This window comes from Prionailurus bengalensis, chromosome A2, assembly GCF_016509475.1.
Source record: "Prionailurus bengalensis isolate Pbe53 chromosome A2, Fcat_Pben_1.1_paternal_pri, whole genome shotgun sequence".
NCBI lineage: Eukaryota > Metazoa > Chordata > Mammalia > Carnivora > Felidae > Prionailurus > Prionailurus bengalensis.
The window spans coordinates 57,712,277-57,734,104 of record NC_057348.1 but is presented as its reverse complement, the minus strand read 5'-3'; the positions used below and the strand labels follow the sequence as shown (position 1 = coordinate 57,734,104).

General features: G+C 43.0%; 1 protein-coding gene across 1 annotated transcript in view; it reads left to right on the top strand.

The window, feature by feature from the left end:
* Positions 1 to 21,828, top strand: part of EEFSEC (eukaryotic elongation factor, selenocysteine-tRNA specific) — a 252,221-nt gene that overhangs the window by 83,012 nt on the left and 147,381 nt on the right. Inside the window, exon 2 of the mRNA XM_043588274.1 lies at positions 3,435 to 3,642. Within this exon, the coding sequence (XP_043444209.1) occupies positions 3,435 to 3,642 (208 nt within the window). The remainder of the gene's footprint in view (positions 1 to 3,434; positions 3,643 to 21,828) is intronic.

Sequence of the window (21,828 nt, the reverse complement as noted above, 5' to 3'; positions counted from 1 at the left end):
GGGTAGTTTTATATACCAATGGGGAACTGAATCTCTGAGAAAAGGAACAGAGTCCTAGTGAATAGAGTGGGGGTGGGGGGTGGGCAAGCTGTCATTAGCTCAGTTCAGTCCATGAAAGATTGCCTATGCTGTGCCCGCTAGGTCCTGTGCTGGGTCCTACAAATCCAGATTGACAGCCCGACCTGTGATCTGTAAGCTCTGAGCATTGGGGTAGTTGGGGAGGAAGGGCCAGGGGTGAGTGACATATAGGTAGAGGGGCAGGAGCAAAAGCCGGGCAGGGAAGGGTAAGAATTATTGTGGAGTGTACCTTGATTCTCAGTGTAAAAATGAGGAGTGGGCGAGGAATAGGACGAGTAAGAGAAGAGGCTGGAGAGGGGATGGGTCCCCATGTGGAAGGACAGGCCACATGGCACATAGGTGAGGACAGGCACCAGCGTTCAGATCTCTCCTTTAGCACCTATTTGCTGAGTGACCAAGGGCAATTACCAAACACCTCCTCATCCGTACAGGGGGTCCATGGTAGTTTGGGTAAGGGAGGGGATGATGTTTAGGTCCTAGAGGGAGCCAGGGCAGTTGGAAGTACTCTGGAAAAGTCCTTGAGACATCCTTGGGATAGCGTAGCCTTGGCTTTGTGGGCACAGCTTTGCCCACTACAGTTGGGGGTCACCTGGTCAGGCGCTTGGGACCATTTCATGTGAAGGTGGCTCTCTAGTCTTCCTGGAGAACGGCTCATAGGCTGGGAACCCCAGGCACTCCTCCTTCTGCTCACCTGTGGGCTTTGTCCTATCCTGCCTCATCACCTCGCCACACAGCCCTGTGACTGATGACAGGTTTGCTTGGGGGGAAGTCACCTCTTCTGGGGAGAGCTGGGCTCAGGCTTTGAGCGGGGGCGTGCATGTGCGCACACACATGTGCCCTGGGGCAGGGCAGGGAGCACCGGGGAGGGCTCCGTGAGGTGCACCCTGGTGCGCAGCACAAGGAGGACGTGCCAGGACCGTGAGGTAGAAGAGGGGGCCCAAAGCCACAGCACGGAGTTCCCGTTCAGTTAGAAGACAGCGAGGGCTCTTAGCAGGGGAACAGCAGATCAGCGTTTAGTTCATTATCTGTTTATGTACGTCGCGCCATTTTATTTATTTCTGAATGGGTACTGCACACCTGTGTAAAAGGTACAGAAGAACACGCAGTCTGGTTTCCTTCCTACCCCATCCCACATCTGCCACCTGGCTCTCCCGACAAACAACCAAAAGTTAGCTGTTTCTTTTGCATTCCTTCAGACATGTTTTATGTGCAGAGGAGCAAACACTTCCTCCCATACAGCACCCATACACACACACCTTTCCTCCCCGCCCCCCGCTTTTGACACAGATTACATCGCTCTGCCCTTTGTTCTTCTCACTCGCTCTACCTTGGGGACTGTTCCATAGTGGTACACAAAGAGCTTCTTCATTCCTTTTAATGGTGGGATAGTATTCTCCTGGAGTGGGTGTAACATTCTTTGTTTTTAACATGCCCCCTGGTGATGGGCATTTACATGGTTTCCAACTGTAGCTACAACAAGCCTGCTTACACTATGGGATGCTGCACATGTGTGTGGGCTTGGCTGGGTCAAAGATGCTGTGAATTCTGATAGCTGTTTTCCGATTGACTTTCATAGAAATACCGATTTACCCCCCTCCCTGACTCAGTGTATGAATTAGTCATAGAGTTTTAGGAAGTTCCTTCTGGGAGGCTGTTTGGAGGATGGATTTCAGAGGGACAAGTCTGAGGCAAAGAACAGGTCTCTTCCCGCTAGGGAGCAGCTGACATGGGCCTGCCATGCGCCATGGGGGTTGAGGCTGCAGCAGAGATGCATCCCAGAGGGGAGCTGGTGATTCGGTAGATAAGAGAGGGAGTCTGTCAGATGGTGAGGTTTTTAGACTTCCATTGTTTAAAAGGTGTAGGTGATAGAACCAGCGTCATCCCCTGCCGTGTCCCCACATGCTGCCCGGTGGGACAAGGGAGATGCCAGTGCCGGCTGCTGTGAGCACCAGCCTGCCCCTCCGGGCCCCTTGGACCACAGCAGCATGGAGTCCCTGGGACTGGGTGAGGTGGAAGAAGGGGCTTGGGAGGGCAGACAGAAGGGCCAGGGAGGATAGCTGGGACATTTTGAGGCCTGCCTAGAGCCGGAGACGCCTATTGTTTCTCCTGGGGGGAGGCTGGAGGAGCTGCGCACGTCAGTGGTGACCAGGAAAGAATCCTTCAGCAGTGCAGCCAGGCTCCCCGGTGTCTGGTGGCCCTTAGTGCCAAAGCAAGTACCCCGTGAGTCCACCTTTGTCTGAAACACTGGTCGTGGAGATTAAGGGATTGACTAGCGCACACAGTAAATGTGCCAGCAGAGAAAACTGCCCTCCTCCTCGCCTTCCCTCACTCCCCAGGAATGATCTTGGGTCATGAGAGTCACCCACAGAGCAGTCCTCCTCCGTTTCACCACAACAATAGTTGGGCCTTGGAAATCCCTCCTGGGGCAAAGGGGGAAATAGCTGCATATTTCTGTATCCCCCAAAATAACTTCCCGCCCCCTTTGTTGGTAAAACGACTTCAAATCCCATTAAAAAGGACACATTCCCTTCATTGGCTAACTTGAGTATTCCTAACATGGCTCAGGGTGGTTTCCCCTCATGGACTCCTCTGTAATTCCTCCCTCTGCTGTTGTTCAGCTCAGGAGTGGCTGTGTATTTAGGGCATGCTCCCAGCCAGGCATGCATGCATACGTGTGGAATGCACACACATGCGCACGCACACACACATATAGAAATACACACACGTACATGCTGGCGGTGCTCAGCGTTGATGTAGTTGAACCTTGGGTTGCTCTTACCTCCTTGAAAGGACAGGAGCCTACCACTGGAACGGAGAGGGCAAAAGAAGCGAGTAGATGTGACGCAGCCATGCGTAGGAGGATCATGACTAAACCCAACTACCGTGAGGAGAAGACCCAGGAGCCATAGAGGAGACGAGCCCCCACCTCCCTGGTAGTTTTCCATTCCTTCCATCTGCTGTCTTGTCAAGGGCAGATCTCTAGGCGTTTGCCAGGTCTAAGATGGGAATAAAATGAAGGGATTGATGCAGTAAAAGGGTGTTTTGGGGTCCCCAGCCCTACTGCGTGCTGGCCGGGGCTCTCGGTGGGCTCTCTGTATTTTGCGGGCCTCAGTTTCTTCCTCTCCAGATGAGGTAACACGCCCGCCCCTCATGGTGGTCGTGAGGATTCAGTGAAATCGTGTTGGTCCGAGTCCGTCCCCCATGGCCGGGGCTAGGAGGCGTGTGGTGGTCATCCCACCCACCTTTATCTTCATACTTGAATTTGGCTGGTTCTGCTGAAGCTCAGGAATTGGTCAACTTTCTACAGAGTCCTCTCCCCCATTTCCCTTTCTAACCTTGTCTTTCTCTCCTTGCAGGGGCCCAGATCATTGATCTGATGATGCTGGTCATCGATGTGACCAAAGGGATGCAGACCCAGTCCGCGGAGTGCCTTGTGATTGGGCAGATCGCCTGCCAGAAGCTGGTCGTGGTGCTGAACAAAATAGACCTCTTAGCTGAAGGGAAGAGACAGGCAACGATTGATAAAATGACAAAGAAAATGCAGAAGACCCTAGAGAACACCAAGTAGGTTTGCTAATGAGAGGAGTGTCCACGTGTCTAAGCTGGCTCTGGGGTATGCTTCATTTCATTAACACAGGTTGGGCAGGCGGGTGTCAGCTGTGGGTCCTAGTAAGCGGGATCTCACCTGGCCCTTGCGCGCGGCAAGAGTAAAGACTAAGATGCTGTTGCAAGAGACCAAAAAATACAGAAGCGTAAAGAGACTAGAAGCTGATTTTCCAGGTAATTTCCTAACGTGAGCACAAGGGGGTTTCTTCTCTGTACAGCATTCAGAAACCCCGGTGTCCTCCGTCCTGCTTCCACCTAGGGTGTGTCCCTGTCCGTGTGGTCAAAGCCAGGCACGGACAGTGCTGCATTCACGTTCACAGGAGGGTCCAGTGTATAAGGAACGCCCGGACTGGAAGAGGCACACACCCTTGCCACAGATTCTGTGGGTGAGGCCTCAGTCCTGCCCGTTCATGTTGGTCATGCCTCGGTGTCAGGCCAGGAAACACATCCCCTTACCATCTGCTTAGCTGCAACTCGGTTATCTGAAGGTGGAGATGAGTTTTGGTGGATGACTGGATGTTTCTGTCACAGAGGCTTGTAAAATTGGGTAGATGGATGGGCAGACTTTGCTGTTGGAGGGGAGACTGGGAAAGGCGAGATCACAAAGGACCTTTGTAATATCTCATGCCAGCGAGTTTACGATTTCGTCTTGCAGAAAGTAAGGAGTCCTTAAAGAGTTTGTGCAAGAAGTGGCTGAGAAGTTCTCCCATGCAGAGCTGACTGGCGGCAGGCAGAAGGGATGGCTCAGCGATGAGGATCCAGGGGGAGCCGAGAACAGAGAGGGAGAGGCAATTTGGTGGTGTTCTCAGGGAGAGAAGTGTGGTCCGAGTTAAGGCTGTGGAGGGAGAGGAGGGGTGACTCGGGGAGACCTTTGACAGGAGAAGCAACAGGCCTTGTCAAGTGATTGGCTACGCTTACGGTCCTTGAGGACAGGTCCATGAGGGCAGAGAGGTAGCGGTGCTGTGGGGCCGTGGGACAGAAAGCCCCCGGGTCACTCAGGCGGCTACAGGAGTGACTTACTCTGGTGTGGTCAAGAGAATGAGAAAATGTCCTTGTTGAGAACACAGTGTTGGCAAACCTCATTGTTTTATCAATTCCTCTCTTCCTCTCTGGGCCAGCGCCTTTTGATCAATACTAAATAGCGGTCACTGGGAGACAGCGATGCTTCCTCTTTGCTATGCAGCCTGAGACAATATCCTGCTGCTGCCACCTCTCCTTCTCCTGCCTGTGGAGGGCAAGCAAGTAGAGAGTGTTTTTGTTTCCCCGTCATAAAGATTGATATGCCTTCCCATTTATGATTTTTTTTTTTTCAGATCCAACACCTGCAGCTCTCCCTCAGAATTCTCAAGTTGGTTAAATTAAAGCTCCAGCCCTGTGAATGGGCCAAATATGTCATAAAAGATTTCCTAGCACTGCCTTTTGTTAGCAAAATTCATCAATCCGATAAAATCGACACATTTAGATAAGTGTTGCATAAGAATTCAGACTTTGTTATTCCCAACGGAAGTGGATATGAGACTGTAAAAAGGAAGATAAAAAATTATATCTTCTTTTTAGTGAGTTATTTGATCTCCCTGCCGTTTTATTTACTTGTCAGAAAGGGGAGAACAGGTCCTTTGGACTCCTGCATGAAGACCCAGTACAATGTCAGTATCATTTGTATATAAACGGGACCTTCTGGGAAGGGTTTGGGGTACCATTAAGGATAAATTAATATTAGCTATTTCGATCAGTTAAATTTAAGGCAGATTCTCACCTTCATGTTTTTTTTTTGTTTTTTTTTTTTAAATTTTTTTTTTTTTTTTCAACGTTTATTTATTTTTGGGACAGAGAGAGACAGAGCATGAACGGGGGAAGGGCAGAGAGAGAGGGAGACACAGAATCGGAAACAGGCTCCAGGCTCTGAGCCATCAGCCCAGAGCCTGACGCGGGGCTCGAACTCACGGACCGCAAGATCGTGACCTGGCTGAAGTCGGACGCTCAACCGACTGCGCCACCCAGGCGCCCCTCTCACCTTCATGTTTAAGTTATTATTCCTATTTTAATTTATTGCTTGAAGGTCAAATTATGGACTATATCATATCCAGAGGCAGTTGTCCACCTGAAACCTCTCCTCTCCTCATTCAGTGCCCGGAGGGCGGGGGGAGAAACTCCCATAAAAGAAAGGATTGCCACCCTGATGGGTTGTAGCTAGTGGGCTCCAGGGCCGGTGGCCAGGCCAGGTTGTAAGAGAACATGAGCTTTTTACCTCTGTGCAGCAGAGAACTTTAAGTCATCTTAAGTGACCATCTCCTTTCCTTATGGTCCCTTGTGAAGTAAATCCTTTGTAAATGCTGGCCCATATGTGAAGAAACTTTCTACCTAAAAAGGAAAAATTTGGGCTGATGAATTATGTACATATCAAAACTGAAAATATAAAACCTGTTAAAAACATAACGTATTTTTTCCATCCAAAGAGTAATTAAAATTAGAAAACAGAGAAAAATGATTAAAAGAAAGAGGAGACCACCCAAAGATTTCTTTTTTCAAAATAACTGCTGACATTTTGGTTTATTTCATTCCTATCTTTTCATTGTGTATAATATTACCACCCCCCTTTTCGTCCACATTTTTTTAATTGTGGTAAAATATGCATACTAAAATACCCATAAAATTATTATTTTACCCATTTGCAAATATACAGTTCATTGGCATCAAATACATTCACAAAGCTGTGTCCCCATCACCACTGTCTATACCTAAAACTTTTTCGGGATTCCCAACAGAAACTCTGTATCCTTTAAACAGTAACTCCCCCTTCTCTCCTCCCCTTCCCCCCCATAGCCTTTATTCTGCTTTCTGTTTCTTTGAATTTGCCTATTGCAAGTACCTTATATAAATGGAGTCATATATTCGGCTTTCTGTGTCTGGCTTATTTCCATTAGCATAATGCTTTCAGGGCCCATCCTTGTTGTAGCAGGTGTCAGAATGTCACTCCTTTATAGTTGAATAATTTTCTATTGTGTGTATGTACCATATTTTGTTTTTCCATTCATCATGGATAATCACTTGTCTTACTTCCTTTGGCTATTGTGAATAATGCTGTATGAACATTGGTTTACAAATATCTATTCAAGTCCTTGCTTTCAATTCCTTTGGGTCTATACCTAGGAGTGGAATTGCTGGATCATATGGTAGTTTTATGATTAACGTTTTGAGGAACCACCAAACAGTTTTCCACAGTGGCTGCACCATTTTACATTCCTGCCAACAATGTGTTAGGGCTCTAATTTCTCCACATCCTCACCAACACCTGTCATTTTTCTTCTTCTTCTTTTTTTTTTTAATAGTTATCTTAGTAGCTATGAAGTGGTATCTCATTTCGGCTTCCCCATCCCCTTTTGCTGGTTCCCCCCCCACCACCTGTATTATTGAGAAATAGTTGACATATATCAATATATAAGTTTAAGGCATACACCATGATGGTTTGATTTACACATACTGTGAAATGATTAGCAGTCAGTTCAGCTAACATCCATCCTCCTATATAGATACAATACAAAGAAAAGAAGGAAAGAAAAAAGGAAAAAAATGTTCTTGTGATGAGATTTCTTATGATCTACTCTCTTAACACCTTTCCTGCATATCAGATGGTAGTGTTAGCCACAGTCATCACGTTGTACATCATGTTTCTAGGACTTATGCTACAACTGCAGGTTTGTATCTTTTGACCACCTTCTCCAATTCTCTCTTTCCCAACCTTCTGCCTCTGGTGACCACAAGTCTGATCTCTTTTTCTGAGTTGTGTTTCTCGTGTTTTTGTTTTTGTTTTTTTTAGATTCTGCGAATAACACACAGTATTTGTCTTTCTCTGACTTCTTTCGTTTAGCATAATGCCTTTGAGGTCCATCCATGTTATAGCATATGGTAGGATTTTTTATGGATAAATGATATTCAAATACACACACACACACACACGTACATACATACATACCTACACACCACAACTTCTTTATCCATTCATCCATCTATGGACACTTAGGCTGTTTCCATGTCTTGGCTACTGTAAATAATGCTGCAGTGAACATGAGGGTGCAGATATCTTTCCAAGTCAGTGTTTTCATTTCCTTTGGATATATTCCCAGAAGTGGATCATATGGTAGTTCTATTTTTAATTTTTTGCAGCTCCTCCATACTGTTTTCCATAGTGGCTGCACCAGTTGATACTCCCACCCATGGTGCACAAGCGTTCCCCTTTCTCCACATCCTCACCAGCATTTGTTATCTGTTGTCCTTTTGGTGGTGGCCATAGTAACACGTATGAAGTGATAGTGATATCTCATTATGGTTTTAACTTACATTTTCTTAATGACTAGTGATGATGAGCATCTTTTCATGTACCTGTTGGCCTTTCATGTATCTTCTTTGGAGAAATGTCTATTTAGGTCTTTTGCCCATTTTCTATCAGGTTTTTGTTGTTGTTTTGTTGGGTTTTTGTTGTTGTTGAATTGTAGCAGTTCTTTATATATTCTGGATATTAATCCCTTGTCACATATATGACATGCAAATGTTTTCTCCTATTCTGTAGGTTGACTTTTCACTTTCTTCATACTGTCCTTGGAGGCACATAAACATAAGGGAAGGGAAACAGAAATGATATAAAAACAGAGAGGGGGACAAAACAGAAGAGACTCATAAATATGGAGAACAAACTGAGGGTTGCTGGAGGGGTTATGGGAGGGGGGGTGGGCTAAATGGGTAAGGGGCATTAAGGGATCTACTCCTGAAATCATTGTTTCATTATATGCTAACTAATTTGGATGTAAATTTTAAAAAATTAAAAATAAAATTAAAAAAAAGTTTTTAACGTTTATAAAATCTAATATATTGATTTTTCTTTTGTTGCCTGTGTTTTTGGTGTCATATCCATGAAATTGTTGCCAAATGCAATGTCATGAAGATTTTCCCCAAATTTTTTCTTAAGAATTTTGTAGTGTTAGCTCTTAAGTTTAGGTCATTCATCTACTTCTAGCAAATTTGTATATATGGTGTAAGTTTATGTATGGTGTAAGTTAAGGGCCCAACTTTATTATTGGCACGTGGCTATCCAGTTTTCCCAGCACCGTTTGTTGAAAGGATTGTCCTTTCCCCTTTTACCCTTGTCAAAACTAAATTGATCATACATGTGTGGGCTTACTTCTGGGTTCTCTGTTCTCTTCCATTGGTCTGTGTGTCTGTTCTTATGCCAGTACCACACCACTTTGTTTACCTTTGTAGTAAGTTTCAAAGTCAGGAAGTTGAGTTCTCCAATGTTTTTATGCTTCTTCTCCAAGGTTATTTTGGCTATTTGAGGCCCCTTGCAATTTGGAGGATCTGCTTTTCCATTTCTGCAAAAAGTGGTTGTTGGAACGTTGATAGGGATCGCCTTGAATCTGTAGATCGCTTTGGGTAGTACGAACATCTAAACAGTGGTAATGAAGTCTTCCAGTCTATGAACACGATGCCTTTCCATTTGTTTAGATCTTTAATTTCTCTCATCAGTGTTTTGTAGTTTTCAGTCTACAGGTCTTTCACATCCTTGGTTAGATTTATTCCTAAGCATTTAATTCTCTTAAATGCCATCATAAATGGAATTGCTTTCTTAATTTCCTTTTCAGATTGTTATTTGCTAGAGTATAGAAACACACTGATTTTTGTGTGTTGATCTTGTACCCTGCAACTTTGCTGAATTCACTTCTCCCTTTGAAACAGATGAGGTATTTGCATCTTGGATTTCTACCTGTGTTACTTAACATCTGTGTAGCACTTCTTCATGTAACCATCACTTCCTTGTTGGCCCTTTAGATTGGCATAAGGTTTCCTTCTTATAAGGAAGTAATCCTGGGGTGAACATTTTTGACCATCCTTAAACTTTTTCTGTATTCTCATTGTTTTTCCTCTTGAGACATTTCCAGGTGTGAGATTACTGGACTGAGGGGCATGAATCCTTTCAAACTTGTTGTGTAGTGCCGTATTCTTTTCCAAAAGTATTTACACAGGTGTTGGCAGCTACCTTTGGTTTCTAATTTTAACATGTATTTGAAACTTAGTAGGACAGAAGTGGTATGTTACTCTTGTTTTAATGTGTGAATCCGTAATTATTGGGGACATTGAACATTTCTCCTTACATGTACTAAACAGTTGTGCTTTTGTGCTATGTGCTATGTGCTATGCCCATATATGTTGTCTGTCTGCTTCTAGCGATTTTAATGCTATGTTTTTGATTTTCAGGAGTGTTTAATATTAACAAAGATGTTGTTATTAATTAACCCTTTGCCTATCGTATTTGCTACAAATAAGCCTTCAGCATTTGTTGGTTGTCTTTCCATGTTAGTTGCTTTTTTTTTTTTGACATGCAGAAGTTTCTAATTTTTATGTAGTCAAACTGTTTGATTGTTTTTCTTTGTGATTTCTTTATCTTTGAAAGCATTTAAAATTACTCTTGCATAAGCATTTATCAATGTTAACAGAAATCAAAATAGAAGATAAAAACGTACCCACAATCTCTCCAATGCATCAAATTAAAGTGTTCTTTCCCTAGGATCCCTGTCATTCTTTCCCACATGTACATAATTTGAGGTAGTTGTTATCACAACATTGACACTGTTCTGTGTTCTAGGCTTTTCTGTTTATTTTTCCACTAAATGTTATCATCTGACAGCATCCTTGATGCATCTTTCACTCCGGCTGCCTCTGTGTTTCCTCCTACTTTTTAAACACTTTCTATTTCTTTGTTTCTGTTGTAGCCAAGGCCATCTGCTAAACCCACCCGGGGCTCCCTTGGCCCTGCCTCCCTCCCTGGGATTGGGTGCATTGCCAAATCCCAAGTGATTGGGCTGCTGCCGAGCTGACTTACAAGGTGTGCCTTTCATACTGGCTTTGTGGCCAACTAGCTGTGTGGTCTTAGGCAACTCACTTCATCTGAGTTTGTATTTCTTCTTTTGTAAAATGGGCACTGTTAAGTTCAGCATTTGTTGTGAGAGAGCGTTTGCCGTGGGGCCCGGCACACAGTAGGGTCTTAGCAATCACAGCTGTAAGGTGTGGAGCACCTACTGTGTGCCTGGCACTATGTTAGGGATTTCCCATACCCAGTCCGATCCTCAGTTACCCCAGGAGGGAGGTTTTGTATCTGGGTTGACTGGTGAGAAAAAAAACAAAGTATAATAAATGCAGGTTATTTTGAATTTTACTATTCCAGACCTAAAACTTACACAAGTATCCCCTGCTTTTCAAAGATTGCATAGCACCACTTTTCTGTTATGAAAGACCTACCTTATTAGTTCTTGTTTTCGCTAACCAAAAGAAATCTGGAGAGGATTTTTGTTGTTACGAAAAAAGGCGAAAAGCGACAATAGTGTTCAGTGTCTGCTTTGCAGAGCGTCATTATAGAGGCAGTGTGCATGCACCCCAGACAGCGAGAGCAGCCCCACCAAGTCCCTTTCCCCGGGACTGCACTCAGCATCCAGCCGCCAGAGCTTTGAACTGTGTCTGTGAGCATCTGTGCTTTATGTCGATTTATCTTGTGCATCTGTTAGTAAGATGTGTCCTAAGGTATCAGAAGAGCCTAGGAGAAGTTATTTTTTGGGTCTGGGAACGCTAATTTCTCCATATAAACGAATGGTAATTGCTTCTTTATGCCATTTTGCCTCACTGAACATTTCATAGGAACGCTCTATTTTCAGATAGTGGGGAAACCTGTAGTCTATTGTTTATGTCTTTTACACAAGTTACACACACACGCGCATACACACACACACACATTTTAACTTATCTCAGATCGTTGTCGTGTGTTGTCGAAGGTCAGCCTGCGTGCATAGTCAGCATGTATGGGCTTGGTTGGAAGCGTGATGCACCACAGCTGTGCGGGGAGTCTGGAGGAGGTGGTGGGTGCTGGGAACAGGAGAAGCACTTGAATGTGCTCCAGGTCAGCCCCTGCCTGCACCGCTGAGCTGTGGGGCTGGGCTCAGGGCTCATCCTGACATCTCTGGTGGAGCCTCTTGTGCTTCTAGAACCCAGACACCAGTCTGGATCTGAAACCCAGGGCGAGAGGGGCCTCTTTTCCCCCAAGGGGCTGCTGAACTCTACTTCTGCCTCCAGAAGCCAGGATCCCCAGTGTGTGGCATGTTCAGGAAATCAGCAAGGCCAGCTTCTCTTGAGCCTGGGAAAGGGCCAGATACTCAGCCCAACACGCCTTTATGTTTTGTTACAATACATTGCCCAAAAGGGTTTGGATAAAAAATAATTGAATTTCCGAAAGCTTTATGGTTAATCGCTGGAATTCTCAGTGCACGCTTTTACCCTTCCCTGTCCCTCTGGGCCTCAGGCTCATGGAGTGTAAGCAGAGATGATGCACATGTACTGGGCCCTGGCTTGTGGTTGGGTCCTGGGTCACTGATTGCCGTGGCTGGAGCCCTCCCTACGGACTGAGAATGGACACTTCCTCTCCTCTGTCATGGGAGAGGCCTGGACTCTGGACTCCTACAGACCAGCCACTTACTCCCTGTGCCCCCTGGCAGCCTCAGGCAAGTCACTTGGCTTCTCTGAGTACACATCAGAGGCCCCCTGCTCATGGGGTATTGGGATCACACGAGAGCACGTAGCATGGTGCTGGCACAGAGCAGGGTGTCTGCTCCTTTCCTTTCCTTTTCTTTCTTTTTCTCTTGTGTTTCTTTCTTTCTTTCTCTGTCTCTCTTCGTTGGTGTTTTTATTGCTTCCCTCTCTCCCCTCACTATTCTTTTCTTTTTCATTCTTTTCCCTCCATCCCTCCCTCTCCAGTGTCTCTTCTTTCATAGTCAGCTCTGGGTGTTGGCCTTCCCAAGGCTGATATCTCCATCTTGCCATTTTTGCGGGGTAGCACGGCCCGTCTGAGCTGTTCTGGGGTTGTTGGGTGAGTGGGTCGCAGGCCCTGTTTGGAATCTCCCCTGTGAACTTGCATCATTTTGTCACACTGACCTTTGGGCAGCCAGTGGCTCCAGAGATTGTTTAACTTACTCTCTAGGTAACTCCTGCTTGTCAGAGTTACTTCCTTTATTCTTTTTTTTTTTTTTAATTTTTTTTTTCAACGTTTATTTATTTTTGGGACAGAGAGAGACAGAGCATGAACGGGGGAGGGGCAGAGAGAGAGGGAGACACAGAATCAGAAACAGGCTCCAGGCTCTGAGCCATCAGCCCTGAGCCTGATATGGGGCTCGAACTCACGGACCGCGAGATCGTGACCTGGCTGAAGTCGGACGCTTAACCGACTGCGCCACCCAGGCACCCCTTCCTTTATTCTTTAAAAAAAAATCTGGGGTGCCTGGGTGGCTCAGTTGGTTAAGCGTCCGATTTCAGCTCAAGTCATGATCTCACGGTTTGTGAGTTCAAGTCCCACATTGGGCTCTGCACTGACAGCACAGAGCCTGCTTCACATCCTCTATCTCCCTCTCTCTCTCTGCCCCTCTCCCACTTGCTCTCCCTCTCTCTGAAAAATAAATAAACATTTTTTAAAATCTAGTTTTTTAAAGGGCTTGCCTGCCCAAGCAGGCCAGACCCAGTGGGCATAGAGTCAAAGACCAACTGAACCAAGCCTCCCACATTCTAAGACATGTACTGTGTACTTGAACAGGAAAGACCAACTTGTGGAGGAAGTAACAGTGGGAGATTTGCCCAGCAGTTCAAGAGGAGAGCTGAATTGGCTTCTCCAGAATATCATGGGGGGCTTCTGAGAAGGAGAATTTGCTTCTGGCCTGGAAGTCAGGAATTTGAATTGGTTCTAGCAAGTGATAACCAAGCAGGGACGAGTTTCACAATATGTGATGCAGGTCAGGGCATTGACCACTCAGAAGGATGTAGGCGGCTAGTGGCTGCCCTGATTCCAAGGACTGGTTCCAGACTCCCCACAGTACTTTCCACACATGAACTTGTTTGCAGTGGGAGACAACCCTGCAGCGTAGGTCATGCTGTTTCCTATAAGACAGGGACATGGAGGCGGAGTCAGATTCGGATCGGTATTCCTAGGGTCCTAGGTTTCTTGCTCAAAGTCCCATTCTCTGTGCCTTGCCTCAGGTTGCCTGTCACCAGGGTTAGGTTTGGATAGGCAGAGGAAAGGAGGGGAGTGGGGGCAGCAGTCGGAGTAGAGTTTGGCACTAGGCAGAGGCTTGAGTTTTTACCTGTATTTCCAGGGGTTTGATGAGTTGGGTCAGTATGAGAAGGTTGGGGCAGACCATAGAGGGCCTTGTGGGCCAGCCTGGATGCTGGGCTTCATCCTGGGATAGTCATGGAGCCCCTGAAAGTGTGTAGGGAGAAGGCTGATACTTCAGAGTGGTGTAGGTAGAAGATCATCACAGCCATGGTCAGTGCCTGGTATACGGCTGTGCACAGCCATGGTCAGTGCCTGGTAAACTACTTTGGAAAGTAGTTGGCCTGGGATGGTAAGGGCCTGACCCAAAGTGGAACTTGTTGAGAATGAACATCAGGGGATGGATTGGAGCCAGATCCCAAGAGAAGAACTGATCAAATGCAGTGACTGAGGAAGACAGTGGTGACCATGCAGCCAGTGATGGCTTCAGAGACCAGGGAATGTTGTCCTGTGATCAGAAACCAGGGAATGTGGTATTGGGAAAGTGTTGCTGGCAGGTGATGGTACATGGTTACAGTGCGGGAAAGGGGCCTTACCTGAAGACACAGATTTGAGAACCATCCACAGAGAAGCCTTGGCACAGGTCATCAGAGTATGGGGAACACCTGGAGGATAGCCGTCCAGGGGGAAAAGAGCTGGACTCTCAGGGTACTCTTGGGAGAGACTTGCAGTGGCTAGGGAAGGAAGAAGCCCTCTTGAGGAGGTAAAGGCCCTCGATGGAAGGCCAAGGAAATAAAGCCTTGGGGTTGTGGGTGAAGAGGGAAGGGAGCCAGCTGGCTGATGGTCATCTCGGTCAGATGTCATAGAGAGAGTCTGAGGGAAGAACATTGACTTGACCACTGGAGTTGCTCTTGTCCTTTAGGAACTTAGTTCTCTTCTGTGACCCCTCCCCCATCCCTCTTGAAGTCAGAGTTGGTGCCCCAGACCCTCTTGACCCATTGCTTGGGGAGCCCTTTGTTTATTGTGCAACCTTCGTGAAGGCCAGCACAGAGAAGATGCTTAGTAAATGTCCCTCAGCTTGAAAGCAGAGACAGAAATGATGTTGTAAGGAAATCAAGCTTAAGCTCCTGGTGAGTAAACAGAAGTGGTGTTGATTTTGAAATGTGAGTGGGGAAAGAGTGAATGGTGTCAAGCAAAAGGATTTCCTCTCTCACAAGAGAAGAGAAATCTGGTGATACAGAAAATGGGCAGCAGGCATGAGTCTAGAGACAGCATTGGAGGGGTTGGTGAAGGGAGGATTGGGGATGAGGGTGGTCAGACAGAGGATACCTTCAGACATGACAGGGAGACCAGGTAGCAGTAGATTTTTTTTCTTGGACTCTTGCCTTCTTTTGCCTGTTCTTGAACTGGGTCCTTTGTCCTGCTTCCCATTGGGTGCCACAGTAGAGAAATGTGAAGAAATGGCCAAGGGTCTTGAGGAAGATGAAGAAAGCCATATTATTCACAGTAAAGGTCTTACACTGTATGTTAGGCAAAAGATGTCTGAGATTGTACTTGGATGTGGCACAAATGTATGGAGAAGATTCTCTGGAAAGATGGAAGAGTAGGAGCACCAGGAATCCATTTCCCTATCTGCACAACAATTACACTGGCAGAATCTGTCTTATAGAACCATTTTGGAACTCTGGAGTCTATTGAAGGCTTGCAAGGGGAAGGCTTGCAAGGGGAAGGCTTAATTTCAGTTAATTTTAGCTCTTGACACAATAGCAGCTATCCATCCCCATCCCTCAGTCTCATGGCAGGCGTCTGTGCAGGTGTTTCTAGAGCAGCTTGCACACAGCTTGCAGGAACCAGAGTGGGCAAAAATGACCCTGTCCTCCAAATATCAGAGATCTGTGCTCTGATCACTGATGGCTGCTTCTGATCACAGAGGTGCAGACAGACAGACAGGCAGCCATTATTTTTGTACCTCCCTCCACTATTACAAGACCCCTTTCCCCAGTGGAAGTGACTTCTGAAGGATTTGAAGGACTAGCGCCCCCCCCCTTTTTTGGTTCCCCCTTCATTTTTTTCTTTTTCCTCTTTCAGAAGTCAGACATTAAAGACTAGAACATTCAGAAACAACTGCAAACATATGGAAGGAAATTACAGAGTAACCACATGCCCAGGGAAAGGGCTCAGATAAGACCTAAGAAGACTTCTAAGTTTATACTTCAGGCTGAGACAGCATAGAGAGAGCCTTCAATAATAAAAAGAAAAACAAAAAACCCCAAGAACAACAACAAAAAAGAGGAAACTGCAGGGAAGGGGAAGAATCTGATTTATAGAGTTAACCATCTTATTTGACTCAAATTTCCAGCTCCCAACAAAAAAATCATAAGGCATGAGAAGAAGCAGGAAAGTATGGCCCAAAGGAAAAAGAATCAATAGAAAGTGTCCTGGAAAAAGACGATGGTAGATATACTAGACAAAGACTTTAACTATCTTAAAAACAGTCAAAAAAAGTAGAGGAGAATGTGGAGAAAGTCAAGAAAGTAATGTATGAACAAAATGGAAATATTAACCAAAAAATTTAATCTAAAAAGGAACTAAAGAAATCCTGGATCTGAAAAGTACAATAACTGAAAGGAAAAAAAAAATCACTAGAGAGATTTAAAAAGCAAATTTGAGCAGGCAGAAGAAAGAATTGGCAGACTTGAAGATAGGACAATAGAAATTATCCAGTCTGAGGAACAGAAAGAAAAAATTGAAGAAAAGTAAACAGAGCCTAAAGGACCTGTAGGATGCCATCAAGTGGATGAACATATACATTGTGGGAGTCAAGGAAGGAAGCAAGCAAGCAAGCAAGCAAGCAGAGAGGATATTTGAAAATCCCAAATTTTAGGAAAGACATTAATATAAACATCCAAGAAGCTCAATCAACTCCAAGTAAAATGAACTTTAAGAGACTCACACTGAGACATATAATCATGCAACTTGGCAAAAGTCAAAGACAAAAAGAAGATCTGGAAAGCAACAAGAAGTGACTTGCCACACACAAGGGATCCTTAATAAGATAATAAGCAGATTTCTCAGCACAGTCTGTGGAGGCTGGAAGGTAGTAGGCCCATACATTCAAAGTGTTAAAGGAAAAAAAAAACACTGTCAGTGAAGAATTGTATTATCTAGAAAAACTGCCTTGAGAACTGAGGGAGAAATTAAGACATTCTTAGATAAACAAAAGCTGAGGGAGTTTGTTACTACTATACCTGCCATGCAGAGATGCTCCAGAGTCCTGCACAGTGAAATGAAAAGATACTAGGTAGTAACTTGAAGCTCTATAGTGAGATCCAGTCTCACGTGGGCAATTATAAAAGCTGGTATTATGGTGAGGTTTGTGATTCCATGTTTTTTCTATATGATTTAAGAGACTAATAAAGATAAAAGAATAAAACAATGATTTGTCTGAAAGATAGTAGTATTGTAACTTTGGTCCTTAACTCTACATTTTGTTTTCTACATGATTTAAGAGACTAGTGTATTTAAAAGAATATTAGTTGATTTGGGGCACATAGTGTATAAAGATGTCATTTTGTGGCATGAACAACAGAAAAAGATGGGGTCAGAGCTGTATAGGAACAGAGTTTTTGTATGTTATTGAAGTTAAGCTGCTATAAGTTCACATTAGAATATTATAACTTTAGGATGCTAAATATAATCTCCACGTTAGCCACACACACACACACACACACACACACACACACACACAAAGCTATAGAATATATATAAAAAGAAACGGGAAGGAAAGTTAACTGTTTCACTACAACAACAACAACAACAACTAAATACCAAAAAAGATACTAATGCAAGAAATAAGACACCAAAAAAGCTCTAACGCACATAGGGAACAAATAGCATAATGACAGAATTCCCTCCTTATTAGTAGTTTCTTTAAATGTAAATGGATTAAGTTCACCAATTAAAGGGGAGGCAGTGGCAGAATAGACAAAAACACATGGTCTAACTATAGGTGCTCTACTAGAGGCTCACTTTAGATCCAAAGACACAAATCAATTGAAAGTGAATGGATGAAAAAAGATATTCCATGCAAATGATAATCAAAAGAGACCAGGGATGGTATGTTTATATTAGACAAAATAGATTTTCAATAAAAAAAGATTATGAGAGATAAAGAAGGATATTATATATTAATAGAAGTTCCAATACAGCAAGAAGAAATAACAGTTATAAGCATATTACATACCTAATGACAGACCCTCAAAATATATGAAGTAAAAACTGACAGAATTGAAATAGACCTAGTTCTAGAACAATAGTTAGAGATTACAATGATAGATAGAGGAACCAGACAGAAGATAAGGAAGGAAATAGAGGACTTAACCCAACAAACCAACTAGCCTAACAGCCATATACAAAACACTTGATCCAACATTCTTCCCACATGCACATGGGACATTTTCCAGGACAGGCCGTGCCAAATTAAGTCTCAATAGATTTAAAAAGTCAGATCTCCTACTAAATATCTTTTCTGACCACAACAGGATAAAGGTAGAAATGAATAACAGAGGTAAGATTGGAAAATTCACAGATTTGTGGAAATTAATATATGTAAACAACCAATGGATCAAGGAAGAAATCATAAGGCAAGTTAGAAATACTTGGAGATGAATGATAACCAAAACATACTATTATGGAATGCAGTAAAAGTAGTGATGAGTGGGAAATTTATAGTTATAAATTCTAATATTAAAAAATAAGAATGATTTGAAATTAGCAACCTAACTTTACAACTTAAGGAACCAGAAAAAGAACAAACTAAACTTAAGGATAGCACAAAGAAGTTAATAATAAAAGATTAGAGAAGAGAAAAATGAAATAGGAAAAGAAAAACAATAGAGAAAAGGAAACCAGAAGTTGGTTTCGAAAAGATCAACCAAATTGACAAGCTAGATGGACTAAGAAAAAAAGAGAGAAGACTCAAATTATTAAAATCAGAAATGAAAATGGGAATATTACTATTAAGTCTATAGAAACTAAAATTGGACAACCTTGATGAAATGGACAAAGTCCTGGAAAAATAAAATCTACCAAGACCAAATCACAAATACATAGACAATCTGAATAGACCTGTTTGAAGGAGATTGAGTCAGCAATCAAAAATCTCCTAACAAAGAAAAACTCTGGATCTGATTAATTGGCAAATCCCAACAGTTAGAGAAGAGCTAACACCAATTCTTAAACTTTTCCAAACAAATCGAAGAGGAGAGAACACTTTCTAGCTCATTCTTTGAGGTCAGCACTACCTTTATACCAAAGTCAGACAAAGATAAGAAAACTGCAGACCCAAATCCCTTATGAATATTGATGTAAAAATCCTCAGCAGAATGCTAGCAAACTGAATTTAGCAGCATACTAAAAGGATTATATACCACAACTAAGTGGGGCTTATTCCTGGAATGCAAGGATGGTTTAACATACAAAAACCATTTAATGTAAAATACCACATGGTCATCAATTGATAGGCAAAAAGCATTTGACAAAATTCAATACCCTTTCATGCTAAAAACAATCAACAAACCAGGAAGAGAAGGAAAGTACCTCAAAATAATAAAAGCCATATGTGAAAAACGTACAACAAACATCATATGAAGTTGTAGAAGGCTAAAGTTTTTCCTTTAAGATCAGGAACAAGACAGATGTTACCACTTTTTACCCCTTCTATTCAAAACAGTACTGGAAGTTCTAGCCAGAGCAATTAGGCAAGAAAAGTAAATAAAAGCATCCAAGTTGGAAAGGAAGAAGTAAAATTATCCCTTCATGGATGATATGATCTTATATGTGGAAAACCTCATTAAGCTTATAAATGAATTCAGCAGAGTAGCAGGATACAAAGCCAACGTGTAAAAATCAGTTGGATTTCTATATGTTAACAATGAATAATCTGAAAATCAAATTATGAAAAGAATTCCATTTGTAGTAGCATCCAAAATAATAAAATACTTAGGAATTAACAAAGGAGACAAAAGACTTATATAATGAAGACTAATGAAGACATTGCTGAAAGAAATTTAAAAAGACATAAATAAATGGAAACACATTTCATGTTCATGGATTGGAAGACTTATTACTGTCAACATGTCAGTGCTACCCCAAGCAATTTACAGATTCAACATAATCCCTATCAAAATCCCAATCAAGTTTTTTGCAAAAATTAAAAAACCTGGACTGAAATTCATATGGGGTCTGAAAATTCCCCAAATAGCCAAAACATTCTTGAAAAAGACGAACAAAACTAGACAGTTCACACTTCATGATTTCAAATCTTACTACAGTGCTACAGTAATCAAAGCAGTATGGTACTGGCATAAGGCAGACATATACACCATTGGAATAGAGTAGAGAGCCCAGAAATAAACTCTTGCATATATGGTCAAAGGAGGGTTGACAAGGGGGCCAAGACCATTCAATGGGGGAAGGACAGTCTTTCAACAAATGCTGCTGGGAAAATTGGATGGATATCCACATGCAAATATGATATCTAACATCATATACAAACATTAGCTCAAAAGGGATCAAATGTAGGACTTAAAACTCTCAGAAGAAAATTTTTTTTAAATTTGTGCATCAAAAGACCGTATCAGCAGAATAAAAAGACCACCTACAGAATGGGAGAAAATATTTGTAAATCTGTATATCTGATAATAAGTATATATAGTAACCCCTAAAATTGAAGAACAAAAAACAAATGACCTGATTCAAAAATGGGAAAGACCTGAATAGACATTTCTCCAAAGAAGATACACAAATGGCCAATGAGTACATGAAAAAAAAAAAAAAATGCCAGCGTCACTAATCATTAGGGAATTGCAAATAAAACTGCAGTGAGATACCAGTTTGCACCTATTTGGATTGCGGTTGTCAAAAACAAGGAGGTAAATGTTGACGAAATGTGGATAATTGGAGCCATTGTGCACTGTTGGTGGGAATGTAAAATGCTGCAGCCGACATGGATAATGGTATGGAGGTTCCTCAAAAATTAAAAAATAGTAATGTTAACTAACTGGAATTTAAGTAAAAACTTTAAAAAACTAAAAATAGAATTACCATGCACCAATTCTTCTTCTGGGTATATACTCGAATTGAAAACCGGGTCCCCAAGAGATGTTCATAATAACATCATTCACGATAGCCGAAAGGTGGAAGCAAACCAGGTGTTCGTTGATGGAAGAATGGATAAGCAAATTGTGGAATACGTACAATGGAATATTATTTATCCCTAAAACTGGAGGAAATTCTGATACATGCCACAACATAGATGAACCTCAACGATATTTTGCTACATGAAATAAGGCAGTCACAAGAAGGCAAATACTGCATGATGCCATTTACATGAGATAATTAGAATAGTCAGAATCATAGAGCCAGAGTACTGTTGCCAGGAGCTGAGGGATGGGAGGATGGGGTTATTGTTTAATCGGTATGGAGTTTCAGTTTTACAAGAAAAAAGAGCTGTGGAGATGGATGGTGGTGATGGCTGCACAACATTACAGATGTATTTTATACCACTGAACTACACACTTAAATATGGTTAAGGTGTGTATTTTTGTTATGTGTATTTTGTTATGTGTATTTTTATGTGGTTTTTTTTTTTGTTATGTGTATTTATTTTACCACTATAAAAAAAATTGGGAGGTGGGGGGGAAATGCATGGAGTTATCTTAGAAAGTTAATTCTTGGGGCGCCTGGGTGGCTCAGTCGGTTAAGCGTCCGACTTCGGCTCGGGTCATGATCTCGCGGTTCGTGAGTTCAAGCCCCGTGTCGGGCTCTGTGCTGACAGCTCAGAGCCTGGAGCCTGTTTGAGATTCTGTGTCTCCCTCTCTCTCTGACCCTCCCCCGTTCATGCTCTGTCTCTCTCTGTCCCAAAAATAAATAAACATTAAAAAAAAAAAGAAAGTTTTCAGTTTTTCAGTTATCTTTAAATTTCATCGGTTAAGTTCAAGAAAATGTCTCAGCTTGGTCCTAGTATGTCTTTAGTGCTTCCCTAACTTTCTAACCAGGCTCAGAACCTT